General features: G+C 34.3%; 2 protein-coding genes and 1 long non-coding RNA gene across 7 annotated transcripts; 1 reads left to right on the top strand and 2 right to left on the bottom strand.

Moving 5' to 3' along the window:
* Positions 1-5,384: 5,384 nt before the first annotated feature.
* Positions 5,385-10,057, bottom strand: LOC8280436 (putative E3 ubiquitin-protein ligase XBAT35). 2 transcript variants are annotated; one of them, XM_048379668.1, is made up of 11 exons: positions 9,787-10,057; positions 9,589-9,703; positions 9,388-9,468; positions 9,135-9,223; positions 8,935-9,026; positions 8,672-8,753; positions 8,280-8,382; positions 8,064-8,117; positions 7,707-7,792; positions 6,104-6,791; positions 5,385-5,702 (listed from the first exon to the last, which is right to left on the bottom strand). In XM_048379668.1, exons 1-10 carry the CDS (start codon positions 9,886-9,888, stop codon positions 6,135-6,137), a joined length of 1,461 nt encoding a protein of 486 aa, XP_048235625.1. In that variant the 5' UTR covers positions 9,889-10,057; the 3' UTR covers positions 5,385-5,702; positions 6,104-6,134. The 2 variants fall into 2 exon arrangements, with proteins under 2 accessions (XP_048235625.1, XP_048235626.1); XM_048379669.1 differs by lacking the exon at positions 8,064-8,117.
* A 968-nt stretch (positions 10,058-11,025) lies between these two features.
* On the bottom strand, positions 11,026-17,804 carry LOC8280435 (PH, RCC1 and FYVE domains-containing protein 1). 4 transcript variants are annotated; one of them, XM_048379255.1, is made up of 10 exons: positions 17,688-17,804; positions 16,846-17,070; positions 16,433-16,519; positions 16,014-16,103; positions 15,779-15,865; positions 15,587-15,685; positions 13,136-15,223; positions 12,854-13,000; positions 11,862-12,292; positions 11,026-11,598 (listed from the first exon to the last, which is right to left on the bottom strand). In XM_048379255.1, exons 2-10 carry the CDS (start codon positions 16,891-16,893, stop codon positions 11,382-11,384), a joined length of 3,294 nt encoding a protein of 1,097 aa, XP_048235212.1. In that variant the 5' UTR covers positions 16,894-17,070; positions 17,688-17,804; the 3' UTR covers positions 11,026-11,381. The 4 variants fall into 4 exon arrangements, with proteins under 4 accessions (XP_048235212.1, XP_002533468.2, XP_048235213.1 ...); XM_002533422.4 differs by having other exon boundaries at positions 16,846-17,706; XM_048379256.1 differs by lacking the exon at positions 15,779-15,865 and having other exon boundaries at positions 16,846-17,706.
* On the top strand, positions 11,384-12,282 carry LOC125371106. Its single transcript, XR_007217337.1, has 2 exons — positions 11,384-11,518; positions 11,676-12,282. It is a non-coding gene; the product is annotated as an uncharacterized LOC125371106 (long non-coding RNA).
* Positions 17,805-17,821: the final 17 nt, after the last annotated feature.

Here is a 17,821-nt window from a genome sequence, read left to right as displayed (position 1 = left end):
TCCAATGACTATATTACCCTTTTACTCATCTCCATATTTGGAGCCATTTTCAAGAAAGCAACAGTTGCTTAGCACTGTGCATGAGGAAGTATGAACTTCTAAACCCCTCCCAACAGAAAAACAGAGAGAGACTTCAAGCTGCCACAAAATCACCCAATCATCATCATGGACCTTAACAGAAATCTGAAATTTTTGTTTCTCTTTGTCCAAAATAATTGTAGTGGAAAAAAATGGAAAAAGAAAAGAGCAGTGAAGCTATTGTTTCTAGATCAAGCTTTATCTTATCAAGTTCTCCTAGATTATATGCAGTAGTACGTAGCTTTTTGGGCTGTTAAGCATAAATGTCTGCTATAATAATTCTTGCTAGCTAGGCTTATATATTTATATAGCTAAGTTTTCAAGATCTTTTGGTGATGTACCTATTTATTTCCCTTTTGTCCCTCTCATGAGACAGGGAAAGCTGAAGTTATTGCCTTTTCTGCAGTTCTTTGTTCGATATTGTATAGTTTCAATGCTTAATAAAGAAAGAAATTGCTTATTGAAAAGAAATTAATTAATTTTCTTTTTACATTATCTCCAAGATGTATTCGAAAATGAACAATCATCCATTGCATAAGCTTTTTAGAGACATCTGGTATTTAATGATACAGATCAAGCTTTTTCCTTTTGCTAGTTACCTTACCTAGTATTCCATGCAAAAACGAACCATCATCAATTAGGGTTTGAGTGGCGTAGTACATATTTTTGTATAAAATCTGTTTCATGACACGAATATCATTATTGCAATTTGTGCCTTTTGTGTGCTTTTTTTTTTTTGGTTTATTGTCGAAGAACCAATTTATACTCAACCTAAAAGGGTACGCCTTAATCTTTTGATGGAAGAAATTTTTTTATCTCGAATCAAATAATTCTGTTAATCCAAAAGTTCAGAGTTCAAGAATAACATTTAAACTTTTTCAGGAGGTATGAGTCTTCATTATATAAACTCTTTTTTAAAAAAAAAAAAAAATCTAATAATACATGTATGTAATATCCACAACTAAACTAACAATTAAAATCACAGCTATTTAAACTATAGAATTAGTATGAAAAAAATTAAAAAAGATAAATATTCATTTATGCTTGGTAGAATTGAATAACCATTGTATTTTATTTTATTATTATTTATAAATTTACCTTTAAATAATAAACAGCTCAATCTTTTTTAATTGGATAATAATTATTTACTCTAGAAAAATAGTATATTAATTCATAATCTTAAACGTATCATATAAATTAATATTATAATTTTAATACTTTTAATTTATATGAATCTAATGAATGTATAAATTACTAAAATGCCATTTTAAAATTTGAGAATTTAGTTTTCATTTAACACGAGTTATTTTTTAAATTTATTTGCTCCTCTGATTAATTTATACTTTTTATTTACATTTGAGTATCGATTCTAACTCATTTTGTTAAGATTTGAGAGTTTGAGTTTTCTTTTTATACTTTTTTTACAATGCCATTATAAATTAGAATCTTATAAGGTACGAATATTAATACTGATATTAGGTAGGATCCTCTCCGACTCCATATAGAATGTAATGGGTGGAGCATTGAACGAGAGACCCTGAATAAAAGATTACATTTTTAAACCCGTTGCCTCTCTGTTGTGCTGTTTAGGAGAGGATATGCCTAAGTGTTGCTGTATAAGAAGAAAACGCAAGAACATCTAACCTTTTCCATTGGTGGGAGTCTACCAAAGCCTAATTCTAGTTGAAAAATTGGACGATTGTTGTTGGCCCGAGAAGGTATGCACATGTGCTGCCTTGTTTCATGGCCACTTCACTGTGGCTATGATCAAGACAATTTTGTACTGGAAATGTGAGGTGGCCAAAAAATTCTAGCCAATAAATCAGATATATTTGAGCTTGTAATCAATATATGCTCAAAACATATATATATATATATATTTCAAGAATAAATATAATTGTCATACAGTACTAAATGTGTTGGATTCTATTTCTGTGTGTGTGTATTAATTTATTGATGGCCTAGAAATATCAAATTAACTAAACTATACTTCTGTACAACTGAGTTGGGTGGAGGACCAACAGTGTTTTTGTGTTTCTCAAAGAAATAATTCTTTTTTTCAGCTTGTTCTTGTGTACAACTTGTTTTCTTTTTTCTTTTTACCCTACTTTGTCTAGCACATCTTATTTATAGATTTATATAGTCACTGTCAGTAGTAATTAACTACAAAAGAGATGATATAATAATGTAGGCCCTGATAGGAAGTGGTCATGGATTTATGGCTCATCCACCCATCCTTGTATCCTATTTATGGTTAGTGCAAATCACGGATTGTTGCCTTGCCAATATGCTAATAAATATTAGGATTTGCTAGTGGTGCCTGCTTACTAAAAATGTTTTGGGAGAATATACAAGAGATGATTAATTAAAGGCCAAGATATCGAGTGTTACATTTTTCTATTGAGTTCAGGTTTTTTTCTGTTATAATTTCTTTTCCGAAGACAAAATATGTTACAATCATAAGAGTGGATTATGCCAAATGCATTTGAAAAGCACAGTTAACAACTTATTAGTGATATAAATGAAATAAATAATTCAATTTACATTTCATTGGAGATGTAAATGAGCTTGCGAGCTATTAAAAATTTATCTTGCACTTCAATTTGTTTAACGAGACTTGTTTAATAGACAGGCAATACTTAAATTAGAAAATATTTAACTTACTAGACTTGTAAGTGAAATTACTAATAATTAGTTTGGTATCTAAATATAATACATGGTTTAATTTATTTATTAAAATAAAATTATAAATTTTATTCAATAATTTAGTATTTTAGATAAATTGACATTAACTTATTTTAATTTGAAAATGATTAAATTGGTGAGACATAAAGGATATTTTAGTAGCGCCATTTGATAATAAACTAGTCAAGCCCAAAGTAGCCAACATCTCCTATATCTCACAATGGGAATGAACTCAAATCCTCTTAATCTTAGGGTCCTCACTCTTGGACATTCTGCAAATACCCCATTCACAGTTAAATAGACTATTTCTCTTTTCGATAAATATTTAGTTATAATATTATATTTTTTTATTAGAGGTTAATATGGACTATGAACTATGTAGAAGAAATAATAATCTCTTAATAAACCTCTCACTAAAAAAATGATAAATTCCCACAGATGTTATGGATGATAAATGAGGAAATAAATTTAAGACTTCCTTTTAGTTCTGACACTATAATACGAATTTGATCACTCAAACTTATTAGCTATCATATTGTCTTTTTTCTTTTTGCAATGGAAGCTATCAAGTTTGTAGTAGAGAAAGCTTACTTTATGTACACCAAAGGGTAGATTGTTATTAAAATTAAAAATTTTAATGTACGTATGATTCAACAGTCGTAGTAATCTGTGAATGCTCATAGAATCAAATTAGATTATTCTTTGGGTCACATAATAAGCAAGAATTATATGATATAAACAGCAATACAGTCGAGGAAAAGAACACAATGTCAACCACAAGCTTTTCGACATGGATTGCAGAATCAAATTTAGTGGCTCATATTTGAATATAAAACCAAAAATATGTATTCTCTCTTTGTTCTTACCCATTCCTAAAGGAACCGAGAGAATATTGATATCTTAGATTATATGCTAATCAATCTCCTAATCAGCTGAATTATTCTAATTTTGTCCCTATACATGGTTACATTCATCCTTTAACTATAGGGTTAACCTTTTTAATCTCATTGTCGGAAGATTGAAATCAAAATTGGGTTAGCGGGCAAAGTGGAGAAGCTCACACATAATTTTGATTTGTACCCCTTCTTTTTCTTTTTCTCTTTGATAAAGAAAAGCAAAGAAAGAATAGAGATATCATGTCTCAATCTTTTCAGATATGAGATATTATGTGTATAAAAGCAATGCCTTTTTTTTTTTCCTCACCCTCTTTTTATGAAATTAAACAGTGTAACAAAACTTGATCATTGGATTTGCTAAATATGGTGGTGGAAATAAGATTTTAAAAGAGTGAACAGAAAGTGACATTAAATTGAGCACTCAAAACGAGAGAATTTGTAATGTAATTTTCACTAAACAGTGAATGGAATCCTTTTTGCTCTTACTGTGTTAACCAATTGCAATTAAAACCATGAAAAGAAAAAAGAAAAACTTTTCTGAAAGAAATTTAATATCAAAACGCCATGTTTACCAACATCCGTACAATTATTCAACTTTCATGTTGCCTCTCATTCTAAGAACAATATTTACTACCCACTTATTCCATGATTCTTGCAATAAAATTGCCAAATCACAAGACTAATAAACTTGCCTTGCACGCCCGCTGTGTAAGGAAAATGATTCGAGATAACACAATCATTTGTCTTTGTTGATATTATGATGTTCCAAGTTGATTAGGTTTGGCATATATTGATCTAATTATTTTTTTTTTGTTAACCATTGCAGCCGATAAGTTGAAATTTACATTCAAATGAGAAAATAACTTCATAGATGATAAATTGTATAAGATTTTTCCGATCTTGGATTACTTATAAAATAATCAAAGTAAGAATATAATTCAAAAGAATTATATTAAAGATAAATAAAAAAAAATAATACTACATACTGTATCTTTATTTGTTTCAATTCTTATCTACATATGACGTGACATAATATTTTTATAAAAGTGCACTATAATTTTAAAACATTAAAGAACAGTTTAGTAAAAATATTATATACAACTTGAAAAAGAGATGTAATAAATAAAAATGGGCTGTTTAACATTTTGTATGAGGAATCAATTATTTTCTTTAAAAGTTTCCAGTTATATTTTCTATATAGATAAAACCTCACTACCTATGCTTTATATCTAAAACAAAGGCAGTTGTCAACTAAAAGTTCATGTTAAGCAAGCACTAATTATTACTATTGGAAACATGCTCGACGGTTTATTAACGAATTTGTCCTGAGGACAAACAAACTTCCTCAAAATAATTAAGAAGACAATTAATTACCCAAAGTGATACTAAAGTAGCAACTTTTTTGAAATGTTAGGCCTATGTAACATTTTATGTCCAAATAGGCCCAAGGAACGACCCACAAAACAGGTAGCACAGAAGATGTGAAAATATCGGCTCCAGGAAACATGGCAAGTAGATAGTGCATGTTGTTTTGGGGCTGCCCCATTCCCTCCCCCACCAAACCACCAGCCCTGCAAAAAGGACTGTAAATGGGCCTCAGCTAACAGCTCCCTGTAAAAGGTAAAAGTGCTTTGAAATTGCCTGGCTCTACCATTTCCGTCCTTTATTAATATTTACATAAACTTCGATAGAAAAGAGTCAAAGTTTCAGATTTGGTACAAAATCTTGAACATTGCAAAAGACACTTTGAATCCCTTGTATAAAGCTCCACAGAAAAGATAATGTATACAAGCAACATACAAACCTAAGATGTAAAGGTATTATAAAAGAACTACACACAAAAAGCCTGTGAAATTATATACTTATGCAGTACCCAAGCATGATCTGGATCCTGCTTCAGTTTTATGCGACAAGCACTTGTATATAAAATGTTCAAGAAGTGACCAATGATTAGCCTCTTATTTAGTCCCTCTCGTAGACTCATATGCTTCTGCTGAAAGCCATCCAAAATTTTTCCATCCTTTTGACTGTGGCTAGGCTTACCTGCAGACGATGCTTTACAGTTAGCATTTCTTAGTTTCAAAATTTAAATACAAGGACCCGACCATAACAATATGAGACATTATTGGCTTTTCTAACAGCTCTGCTCATACACTTATGCCCACTATAAATCCTACCACTTTCTAACAGTTTTGAGAGCTTTACTTATATGTAACTGAATTCACCTCCAATAGAGTTCTCTCACTATCTAACAAGTGGAAAAATCCCCCTCAAGTAGGAGTTGGTTTATCATACCTGCAGGGATATGCCAGTGATACTTCTAAAATCATTAACGAGCAGGATAACTTGCTTATCCACATAATTCAAGGGAAAATTAATGATTGACCTTGATTATTTTGTCTACTCATAATCTCTTTCAAGGTTGGAGTCTAAGTCATGCTTACCATTCACAGCTTCTTCATTATGTTGCAACGTTCAAACAACATACAACCTAACAACCTGGTCAATCTTGGCACGGCACACAGGGCAACCCCATTCCTTGGCTTTGATCTCCTTCAAACAAGACATGCAGCCTGCCATATGGCCACATGGGATGCAAGCCCCCTCAACTGGAGCATCCAAACATATAACACAAGATGAAGATTCTCCATCTTGTTTCTTTTTGCCTGTGCTAGCTGGTAAGTTCTCCTCAGGTGGAGAAGTCAAATCAACAAGGCTAGAATCAATTGATGGATAGTGAATTGGACCATCTTCTACAATCTCATCTATGATAGGTGGTGCTGATGGGACCAAAGTTGGGGTTTGAGTTGCTGTTTGAACAATAGAGATACTATTCTGGATATGGTTTTCCCGAATTAAATTGCAACTAGGGCCACCATCATGTGCTGCCCACATGTTGCTAGCTGCTTTTGGAGGAGGGGCCAATGGTGCAGACAGAGTACTTTGACTGCTAGAACTGGTGGAAGAACTCGCTTCGCTAGAGTGAATATCAATAACAGGTGCCTCTGCTGCGGCAGACTGGACGGATGCATTAATTGCCATTGCTAATTCTAAATCTTCCGTAGATGTAGGTGCTGTTGCTTGAACAGCTGAAGACTCAGAACTATGCAAAAATGCAGGGGGACGCATTGCCTGAAAGACCAAACATTCCTGTCAAATATTATTATGAAAAATTGGGCCCTTGAATTTAAGGATTATGCACAACTTTCATAAGTGTCATCTCAAAGCAAAATATACTTGGGGAATATTGGAGGACAAAGATGAAGATTAAATAGTACATCTCTGACTCAATTGAGGGCAAAAGGTGTCTTAACAGTCTCCATTCTTTCCAAAGACATCCTAGGGGATTGAAAAATAGTACCAACGCTGGACAGTGTTAGAAATTATGGTACTATCAAGTTTTTGAATTTACTTTCCTCAAAGGAAAAGAAGGGTCAAGCACTATGAAGTCCTTGAGGTCAAGTCATTATTACAAATGCATCCCTTCTGTTTGAAAATCGAATTAGTTAGTCCTTGAATTTTATGTTCGTTAACAATAAAGTCCCTATGTTAGTCTTTGGTATCGGTCAACACAGTCAAAGGACTTAATTGATAAAAAAATTCTCAATTTAGTCCTTAAACTTAATGTTAACTATCAAACTCGATAATAAACTTTTTACAAATTAGAGCAGAATATTTTAAATTTTAGAGTAGTTTAATCATAACATCAAAAAGAAAATTACATTTTATTCTTATATTAAAATTCTTTTTTATCTCATTAGAATAAATTTTTTTAGCACTTTAGAAAATACCTAAACCCATGAATTCTTTAGACCAATACTTTTCTATCTTAAGATTTTTAAGAGTTAAAGATATTTAATTTTCTATTATTTCAATAGAAATTCATCTGTAATTATGACCTAACCTTAGGGACTTCGTAGTAATTAACCCTGAATTAAATTATACTATTAAATGGAAAACAGGAAAACACATGGAGAGTACTTTTGACCAGCAACATTCTCCCAGTTATTATAGAATAAATAACTGTAAAAAAAGTGAGCATTCTACCTGTGGAATTCCTCTGCATGCATCACAGAACCACTGAAGCTGCTGCTTGTCACCTTCATTTCCTGGTGCAAGTTTAATGCGTGTTTCTGGCAAGAAGCAACCTTGAGATTAAAATAATCACAAGATATATATCAAGAGAAAAAAGAACTAAGCAGTTAAATAATATATAGTTACTTCGTATGACATGAAGAAACTTCCTGTTATGTCGTGAAATTCTCTTTCAAAATGGAGGCTGGAGCATAGCGAGGGTACATTATATATCCTAGTATGTTATGAACTCACAATTACGGTTTCTATGCTATGATTTCAGGAATCATTTAAATCTATTTTGTAATAATTTAGGACTATCATACTTACGCCTAACTGTTCGAGGCCTATGCCTCGCTCGTCTCCGCCTCCTTCCTCTTGGGACTATGCATGAACAAAAGTCCAATGTAAATATAAAGACTAGAAAATGAAATGCCATATCAATATCAACAGAACATATAATCCTATGTAAATAAAGAATCAATGCCCGGAAAATGAAAATGAAATAAACTTCAAGAAGAGTCATCTGCAGCATTAAGAAATTACTGGTGGAGCTTTCGTCAATTATCACTGAAGGGTCAGAATGGTGAAACTTTGGTTCCTCCAGATTAGCTCTCCACAATGCAATCAATATACGTGGTTGGGCATCCTGGTCATTTATTAATTATAGTTCATATTAGACCCTCAAAGCCTCAACAACAAAAACATGCAAGCTCTGATAGTCAGATATAAGTTCAGCCATTTTTAAGGCCATAGAACATACAAGGCTAACATTAATGGGAAAAGGAATTAGACTGAAGACTCAACTTCAAGCAAAACCTAAGACAGTCATAAGGAATATAAATACTGTAGTGGCTAGATCCATGGCTGCAGTTAAAGATCAAATGCATGAATTTGTCCGATTCTTTTGCAAAGTGGAACATATATAGTTGTGATACCTGTGCACTAGAATACATGGCAAGCTCCAACTTGAAAGGCTTTGTAGGATTACGGGATCCGGTTGGTAAAATAACAACCCATCTGCAAATGCAAAAATGAAACCAGCAGCATGAATAAATTAACTAGCATTAGAAATGTTACATAAACTGCTTCATGCAACCTGTTCCAATATTCTTAGGTCACAGACAGCATATCCAATAATAGAACAAAAAAATTGATAACCGAAAACACTTGAATGAGACAGCAGGAAATCTCTACTTACACTTTTCTTGAAACAAACTGAGGAGCTAGTACCTCAAGAAATCCAGGCCCATAGAATTCCCGCATCAAACCAGAGAATAAACAAATGTAACCCTGCAAAAGGGTCCGAGAAGAATCTGACTTAAGCAATTGTGTTTCATCAGCTATTGAGGCTTGTCATTTTTGCTATGAGCTATGTATAAAGCCACCTGAGAAATGTACCTCAATTGTACGGACAACATTACTGTATCCTTTAGCCCTAGCAACTTCAAGAGGAGTTTGACAATCATCATTCATTACTAATGCATTTGCTGCAATTTTTAAAGATACGTGATATTAAATTGCTGAAAGGAACAATAATGATGTAAAAAACAAAAAAAAAGCCTTATAACCTTAATGTTAGACCTCATTGTTCTCGCTAGCATCATCAAAGTTTTGATAATCAACAGAAAACAAAGCAAAATTTGAAGCTTACCTCCATGGGAAAGAAGTAATTTAACAGTATTAGCAAGCCCTCTTTTCGCAGCATGATGTAAAGGAGTTCCTCCATTACGACCTACAAAATAAAAGTAATTACAATATCTTTAACTGGTAAGATCCCAAGCTTTACGAGATTAAAACTTTTAACATAAAAAATCAAGCTAAAATCAAACACAAATTATTCTCGAAGACATACCAGGTCTATAAGCATTAACATTAGCACCAAGCTCTATCAAAGTTTTAGCCACGTTATATAGCTCTGGGTTCAAGCACGCTAATATTAGTGGCGTTTTACCTTCTCTATCTATCCACTACAACAAAATGATTCAAAGAAAATAATTTAATTTAATTAAAAAACTATTACATATTTTAGAAAAAAACAAAAAATTGATACCTCAAGGCCAGCGCCTTCTGTGTAAAGAGCTTTGATTCCTTCTGTATTGCCGTAATTCACTTGCTGATATAGCAATTCGCCTTTTGATTGCTGTTGCCCCATTGTTTTTATTTTAAGGAGATTGAGAAACTTTCTCTGTTTGTTTTAAAGGAAAATAAGAATGGTGTTTTTACTTTCTTTTCTTCAGGAAAATTCGAAGCTCTTTTCCAGGAAAATACATAATTTAGGTTTTACTTAGCAGAAAAGAAATTCAAAGAAAGTCAACAAATTTGTGTTATTAAATAAATTTTGACAAGAAAACGGTTGAGCTAAACGGATGTGGACGTGAACCGCGTGGGACCGCTAGAGCAATTATCACAGCTTAATAATGATCACAATGAACGACCTATCGTTTGCGATTAATATCAGTTCATTCATGTTCCTTTTACTGACAATCGTTTAGAGTTTATAAATTGTACAATTATCTGTCTTTCATTCAAATTCGTTTTCACGTAATTGTTTATATTAATTTTATATGCTATATGATTCGTTAAATTTTGAAATTTATAAATTAAATTACTAAAATTAATAAATTAAATATTATTATATAGTTTTCTAATTTCTTTTATTTGATGATCCAGTTGGAAAAATCATGCCATCAATAAACACTAAGATAATTGTTAGAAAATTAACCCTTTCACCGTTATAATAACTAATAAGGACTATTTATTTTCTAATTTTTAGTTTAATATCCTAATTACCTTTTATGTCATTTTTATTACAATAAATTTCTTTTCATCAGATTATTTTACCATATGAGTAACTTTGTCGAAAACTCGATTTAATAAATTAATAATATTACTCTAAATATAATTTTAAATTATTTCAGTCTTTAAAATTTATTTTGCTAAAAACAGAGCAAGTAAAAAAATCAATTATTTAAATTCTACTTGTCTAAATTTCTCATCTAATTTAGCGAGAAAATAAAATTTACTAATAATAAATTTAAAGATTAAATTATAAATTTTTTATATCAATTTAGTTCATTAAGTTTTTATTCCTATTAAATCATAAAGATATATTTCGCCATACAAATTTTGTATCAAATATAAATATTAATCAAATTAGAGTTATTTATAGAATTAGATTACATTTAAATTATTATTCTGGACTTTCATTAATAACACACCTAAAAATATTTTCAATGATATTTTTTATTTTAAAAAGAATAATTTTTATAATAAACAGTAGCTTAAGAAATTAAAAAAAGAAATGATAAAATCTATAGAATAATGGAGAGGTTTATAATGTCCTAACAAAGTTTGTCTACTGTACATCACATTTGTCTCGTCGCAATAAACAAATAATTAATGGGTGAATGAAAATAAATAAGAAACAGAGGATTGTTTTTTCTTTTTCTGCCTTCTGAATCACATATCCTTCTTTAACATTCACAGTTGCAATATGATGTTTGAGCTAGAATCCTGGTGGCGAGGGGAAGAAGATCATCATCTAATAATTTCTTTTCCGTTAATGAGCTAGCCACTTCCTGATTCTACATCAGCTTTCTGCATTGATTGTTGCAACAGACTAATTTGCTAGATTATCATGATGTACTAAGTTTCAGATGATGGTCCTCCCTCATTTGTTTCCTCAGCTGGGGCTGTAGATGATGGTACAGCGGCTGCGGACGCGGCAGAGGGTGAGGCTGGAGTAGAGGATGATCCAATTGAAGCAGCAACATTTACTATTGGTGGACTGTACCTTCTGAGCAGCCTATCTTTGTTTTCTTTCCACCATACTTCTGCCTGTTGCTCCTGAAACCTTCGTTTACTGCAAAACCATTCAAGGCAATGTATCAAAGTTAAATAAGACGGCTTTTTTTTTCTAATATCTTCATTCTTTTTCAGGGCGAGCCTTGGTGCAATTGGTTATTACTGCTTTCGTGTCCCGTAAGTCCTTCGAGCCCTGGAAACAGGCTTTCTGCAGAAAGCAGGCATTAGCAGGGGAGAGCACTTTACGCACCGGATGAGTCTTATATCTACATTCTTTTCATGACTGTCTTGTTGATCAATGATAATATTTGCATTGAGTACCTGAATTTTACGCGTTTGAAGATCTTTACTCCATTGGAACGTTGGACGAAAGTTACGTACACCCCAGGTTCAAATTGTTCAATACTTTCTCCTTCCTTTTTTGAGGTTGAAGCGTCGTGTGATCGGGACTCATGTTCCGATGAGTTATGATGGGGTACAGTCTCTGGATTACTAGAAACAGATAATCTATGGCTGTCCTGAGGAACACTTCCATCATGAGATAAGTCAGTAGCTTGATATTCAATCCTATTCTCTTGCATATTTGAAGTTGTATCAGATGCATGTTTTTGGCCTGACATTAAGCTTTCTGCCACGGAAGAACTTTCAGATGTTTCATATATGTGCAGAAAAGTCTCGATTTGACCATTCATAGCTTTGAAGGTTTCGCTATCTTGAATATCAGGAGGCAATTGCACTGTCATTTCTTTTAGCTGAATCACAAAAAAGCAGCAAGTGCATGGGCTAATCAGCGCAATAGCACAGCTGTGTTAATGAGTTAAAAGAGGAACTCACACAAAGGCATATATTGCATATATTTTGCTTATTAGAGATGATTAAAACCGTCTGTTCATGAGAGATTTAATGTACTTTGCAGTCATCTTTTCGGAACAAATGAACATTTCTTGCATGATTGAGGATATATTTTAAACCCAAGTTAACTTCATATACATCTTTCAAAGTAGCATTACAAAAGCATGTACATGTCAAAACACTCTATGATGCATGTGTTTTTCACTAACCCATGACAAGAAATGCTTTTACAGTTAAGCCATTGTCACATATCAGTATACCACTCAAATATATCCGAATGGTAATTCATTAAACATGTGATTCAGCGACTCATTTAGCAGCTAGACTTTCTGCATGGATCTAAATTCTCGACAGAATGTTTTGTTGAACTATCTGCTTGGCATGTCAGTTCTAGCATCCATTGTTATGAAGCTATTTAGATGCAAAAGTGAATTGAAATATTAAGGAAAATAAAAACAAACCTGTTCTGCCAGGGATTTCACAAGTTCCTTGGCTACTCTACACTTTGATGCTTCTCTTTTAGCCGATAAAGCAGTTTCGTTGGCTTCTTTCTGTAGTTTTTGGATTTCTGTCTCTTGAGCATCACACTTTTGCTTGAAAGTCTTCATCTGAAATTATTAAGGGAAAATAAAATAAAATAAAAGTTATTTCCAATAGTCAGTTTCTCTGTATAGATTCCTAAATCTGCAAAGGAATTAAATGGAGGACGCAACCAGGAATTACAAAACTGATATAATTATTACTTGGTTTTGCACTTTTGTCATGTCATTCTTCAGAATCTCATTGGTCTTCTTCAGGCTATCAATGACACTTCTAGAAAATCCAGGACTGGAAATACGTGGAGGGCTTGGTCTCCTTGAGTATGGCGAAGCAGGTCTTGAATTGCCCATAGGCTGAGGTGAGTTCAGAGGAGACAGAGATACTGGTGATGAAACAGGCTTCCAAGCATTTTGAATAGCACTAAGTGAACTTGGAAAAGCAATATCTTTTAGCTGTAAGAGATTTGGAACTTGGGAAGCTCGGACAATAGAAGGAGCCTCAGATCTCATTCCAGGTCTCACTGACTTGATTTCAAGATATTTTATAGGTTCTGTAGAAGGAGAAAATAAAGTTCTTGAAGTATTGGCCTCTCCCCTGTCCATTTTCTCCCTGATATCTATTGAGCGGCGTGGGGTGGTAGCTTTCCTATTGATGTTATAATTACCAGTATCAGAAGTCTTAAGTTTTGCATAGCAAGCATCGCAGACGCGATGAGGTTTGCCAGGAGTAGGAGCCAATGCTGCTTTCAGAGCTTTTTTGGAACTGCAAGCATGGCAATGCACCAGACCACAATTATAACAGTTATGCCTCTTTCTAGTAAAACCAAATGCTTGCCGGCAGCCAGAGCAAACTGATTGGTCTGCTCCAGAAACCCACTTGTGGATGCATATACTGGTGGTAAAATTTGAGCCACATGATATATTTTTAACATGCCTATCTTTCAATGCTTCAACTAAAGTTGGAGTTCTTCGATCTTCTGTGTCTCCATGCCCCAGTCGTCCATTGGCACCCTTACCCCAAGTGTACAATTCACTTCTTGACGTAAGCACAGCAACATGGTGTGCACCACAAGAGACTTCTTCAACAAATTCACCAACCAAACTGTCTTGTACTAAGGTTGGCATTTTTCCATCAGAGGCTGGATTGCCTAGCTGACCATGTGCAGTTCCACCCATAGTAAACACATGACCTGAGGTTGTAAGGGCAACAGTCAATGTTTGGCCACATGCTATCTGGTGGAAGTTGTAGTCAATAAGGCTGGAGACACAAGTAGGAAGCAAGTAGGTGTCCTTACTTCCATGACCTAAACGGTTTTTGTCGCCATCACCCCAAGTAAACAGCTTCCTTGAGGAAACATTTGCCCCCGACTGGCTCATAACCTCTACAATGGCAGCAGTATGCCAGACACCACATGCAACCTTTATAGTCTTTAGTCCACTCAATAACTGCACCTCTTTTGGAAATGACAAGCTTTCTCTGTCTCCGTGGCCCAAAACGCCAAAAGCTCCATCCCCGAAGGTAAATAATTTTCCATTTGAAGTTGCCAAAGCTGAATGCCATGTGCCACAGGCAATAGAGAAAACCTGAAGTCCTTCTAGAGGTCCAGAAACCCTTTTCGGTATCCAGTGGCTAACATCAGTGCCCTGGCCAAGGAGTCCAGCATTCCGTGTACCATCACCCCAAGTGTACAAGTCACCAGATGTAGTCACAGCACAGGTATGATACTCACCACAAGCAACAAAATCCACATTGGTAACTGCAAGAAACTCGACAAGCCGTGGGCAACTGAAGTCTGTTTCAAATCCATGTCCAAGTCTCCCCCCAGATTCCTCTCCCCAGGTAAAAACCTCACCTTGCCTTGTTACAAGAGCAACATGACGCACCCCACAAGCAATCTGCTGTACATCAAGAACTACGTTAGATTCTAGGGGTTTAGGAGTCAGCACATCATTCTTTATAGGAACTGAGCTCATGGACCCATCAGGGAAAACGGCATCACTCCAAACTTCTCCCCATAAATAAACATCACCTAATGATTCAATGTCATCTGGACCTGATCCACCACTTGAACAGCTAGGAGTGCTTGAAACACTAATCCGGAAACCATCTCCACCACTTGTTCTTAGTTGCATATTTGCACGTTCTGACGCTGCATCTGAGCTTGCTGAATTCAAAGAAGTATCACGAGGACCTAAATCAATAGACACTCTCCCACGATTAATACTTGAAGATAAGTCTAGTGTTGCACCAGAGATACGGCCATTTTGCAAAAAATCTCCACCGTCAGTTAGCTGCAGAAAAAGATGCGGATAACAGAAAATTAGCCATCTAAAAAAAAATTAAACCTTTGAACGGATGATCAACAAGAGAGGCAGCGATTCATGTTCGTGGCCAATCAGATGCTCATTACTCATTTGGCAAGGACATGAACGACAGAAGTCAATATCTTCATCCGAGATATTGGTAGATTTTAAATGACTAGATACCAGTATTACATGGAAGCCCCGCATATATTGCTTAGCAAGTCTCCAATATGGTGGAAAAGAACACCAATTTTGCCCCCACCTGGCTTACTCACAGGAGCTAAGTCATTGTAATTAGTAGTAGATTTGATTTCTGGATCAAAAATTGTTCTAGTCAAAAGGAAAACTCACATCAGAAATATCACTCCTTGTACGTCTACCACGATTCCTTCCAATCAATGCCTTAAGGCCCGCAAGCCACACCTCCGCCTCAACCTTGTCCTTACAGATCTATGAATTAGAAGAAACACGAAGTAGTCAGATTCCAAGGTATCATTCAGATAAAGATTAATAGACACTGATAATCTTGATACTGGCACTGACCAGATCAAGAGTTCTTTCACCGTTGTTATATAGAAGTGAAAACGACAAGTAATCCTTTTCAGGGCGTAAGAATCTTCTAAATACAGCCTATCAAGAGTATGCATACAAAGGAAAGCAACCATTTCCGTTAGTTAACAATTGGAAACAAATCTATTGATGGTTACATAATAATGCAAGGTTAGCTGTGATACATATCATGAACTAGTTCTCAAGAGAGAAGAAGTCTTTAACTTACAGTTCTCTGTCCTGGGATAATCCGTGAGACAGAAGATAAATTCAGAATCTTTTCTTCTCCACGTGATAACCATATCAATGTTGTTTCATCCTGTCAATATCACTAAAATTCAAATTATTTATACACGTGAGGCTATTGACAGATACATCATAAACATACGTATCAGGGAAGGTCCAATATAGACACAGATGACCAATTTGAACTTGAAATGAGCACATAGAAAATGGAAAACTGAGGTTGCAGATTTTAAAACCTATACATAAGATATGATTTTGGAGGTAGTCAGTCTAACTACTCATTTCAGGGAAATCCGGTAAAGTGAGAAGCAGGTTACAAGAGCCGGATACCTTCAAATTAATGTAAACAAGACTATTCATGGCATGTAAAATTAATTATGTCAGTAAACAGCAGTAACTCACTGGAGAAAGTCTGAATGCGCGAAACTTGGGTTTTCCTTTCCGGCTGTACTTAATTAACTGCGTGCCTTTTTTCAAAGTAACAAGTGCCTTCAGAAACAAAAAGAAACAAATCAAAACATAAATTCAGACCACAAGAAATTCTTAGAATCATCTGCCTTAACACACTAATATTCCAAACCCACACTAGATAAGTTATGAAGCACTGATGGTACTATTCTCTAAATGCAGCAGAATTTTGTTCTGTCAACAACAAATTCCTTACATTTGTATATCTTAGCAAGTTTCTAAATTGAGTAATCTAAAGATATCATAACCTTAACCCTTCCCATTTCTGAAAAAAGTGAGCCTTTTCAAAGGTCCAAAATCATGCTTTTCCTTTTTGCCTTAAAAGAAAAGGGGAAAAGAAAACAAACTTGTTCGATGTCACGGTCAGAATTGCCATAAATAACAGGATCTGCCATTCCATCTGAAATATTTGCAGAAGAAGAAGCTCAACCGATAATAACTGCATCAGGTGGTGCGGCAGCGACTTCAATGCCCAAGTCTTCATAGATGCATATGTTTTTTTCTACTTTGATTTGGCCTCTCATCAACCTTCTTTTTCTTCTTTTTTATTCATAAATCTTCTCAAGATTTGCCTCCAAAAAACAAACCAAGAAATTCAAGAAACACGATGCAAGAAACCAAATCAAATGTAATCAAGAATTCAACAATTTAAAACACATAACATAATCACAATCCACATTGCAGATTTTTTAGAATAAGATCCATATATGGTTGGTTTCAATGAGGAATATGCAGAATTGGATCATGAAAATTGACCCATCAAGAAAATGCAGATCAAGAATGGATGTCGGTGTGAAGAGAGAGAGAGAGAGAGAGAGCGAAAGGAGAGGGAAGTGAGCAGCGAGTCAGATGTTTAGGGAAGTTTGCAGCTCAAAAGGAATTAGGGTCAGATATTGGCGCGTCTCTCTGTTTGCCTCCACGTTTCCCAACTAATTAAACTGCATTTCAAATTCTACTCCCTAATGCTTTTTTTTTGGTCTGTTATGTCCTGCCATTTGGCTTTTCATGGAAAATTAAAATAAGAAAGAAAAAGAAAACTCCTCACAATGAAAGTATTATTATATTTATAATATTATTTCCTCCTTTTTTTTGGGTGGAATTACTGCATGCCTATTGAGATCGAATGTATTATTTGTCCCGTATTATTGATATGTAATAAAAAAAATGGAATGAAGGTACAAATAAATACCATAAAGTAAGGTGTTCATTCAGGTGTGCATCAAATTCTTTTTGCTGTTATGAATCCTCGTACGATACCAATAATAAAGTGCTGGAACAAAACATTGCTAAGAGATTGTCATACGTTGCAATAAGATTCGAACA

The sequence above is a fragment of the Ricinus communis genome, chromosome 9, assembly GCF_019578655.1.
Source record: "Ricinus communis isolate WT05 ecotype wild-type chromosome 9, ASM1957865v1, whole genome shotgun sequence".
NCBI lineage: Eukaryota > Viridiplantae > Streptophyta > Magnoliopsida > Malpighiales > Euphorbiaceae > Ricinus > Ricinus communis.
The sequence above is the reverse complement of the archived record's forward strand: the minus strand, read 5'-3'. Positions and strand labels throughout refer to the sequence as shown.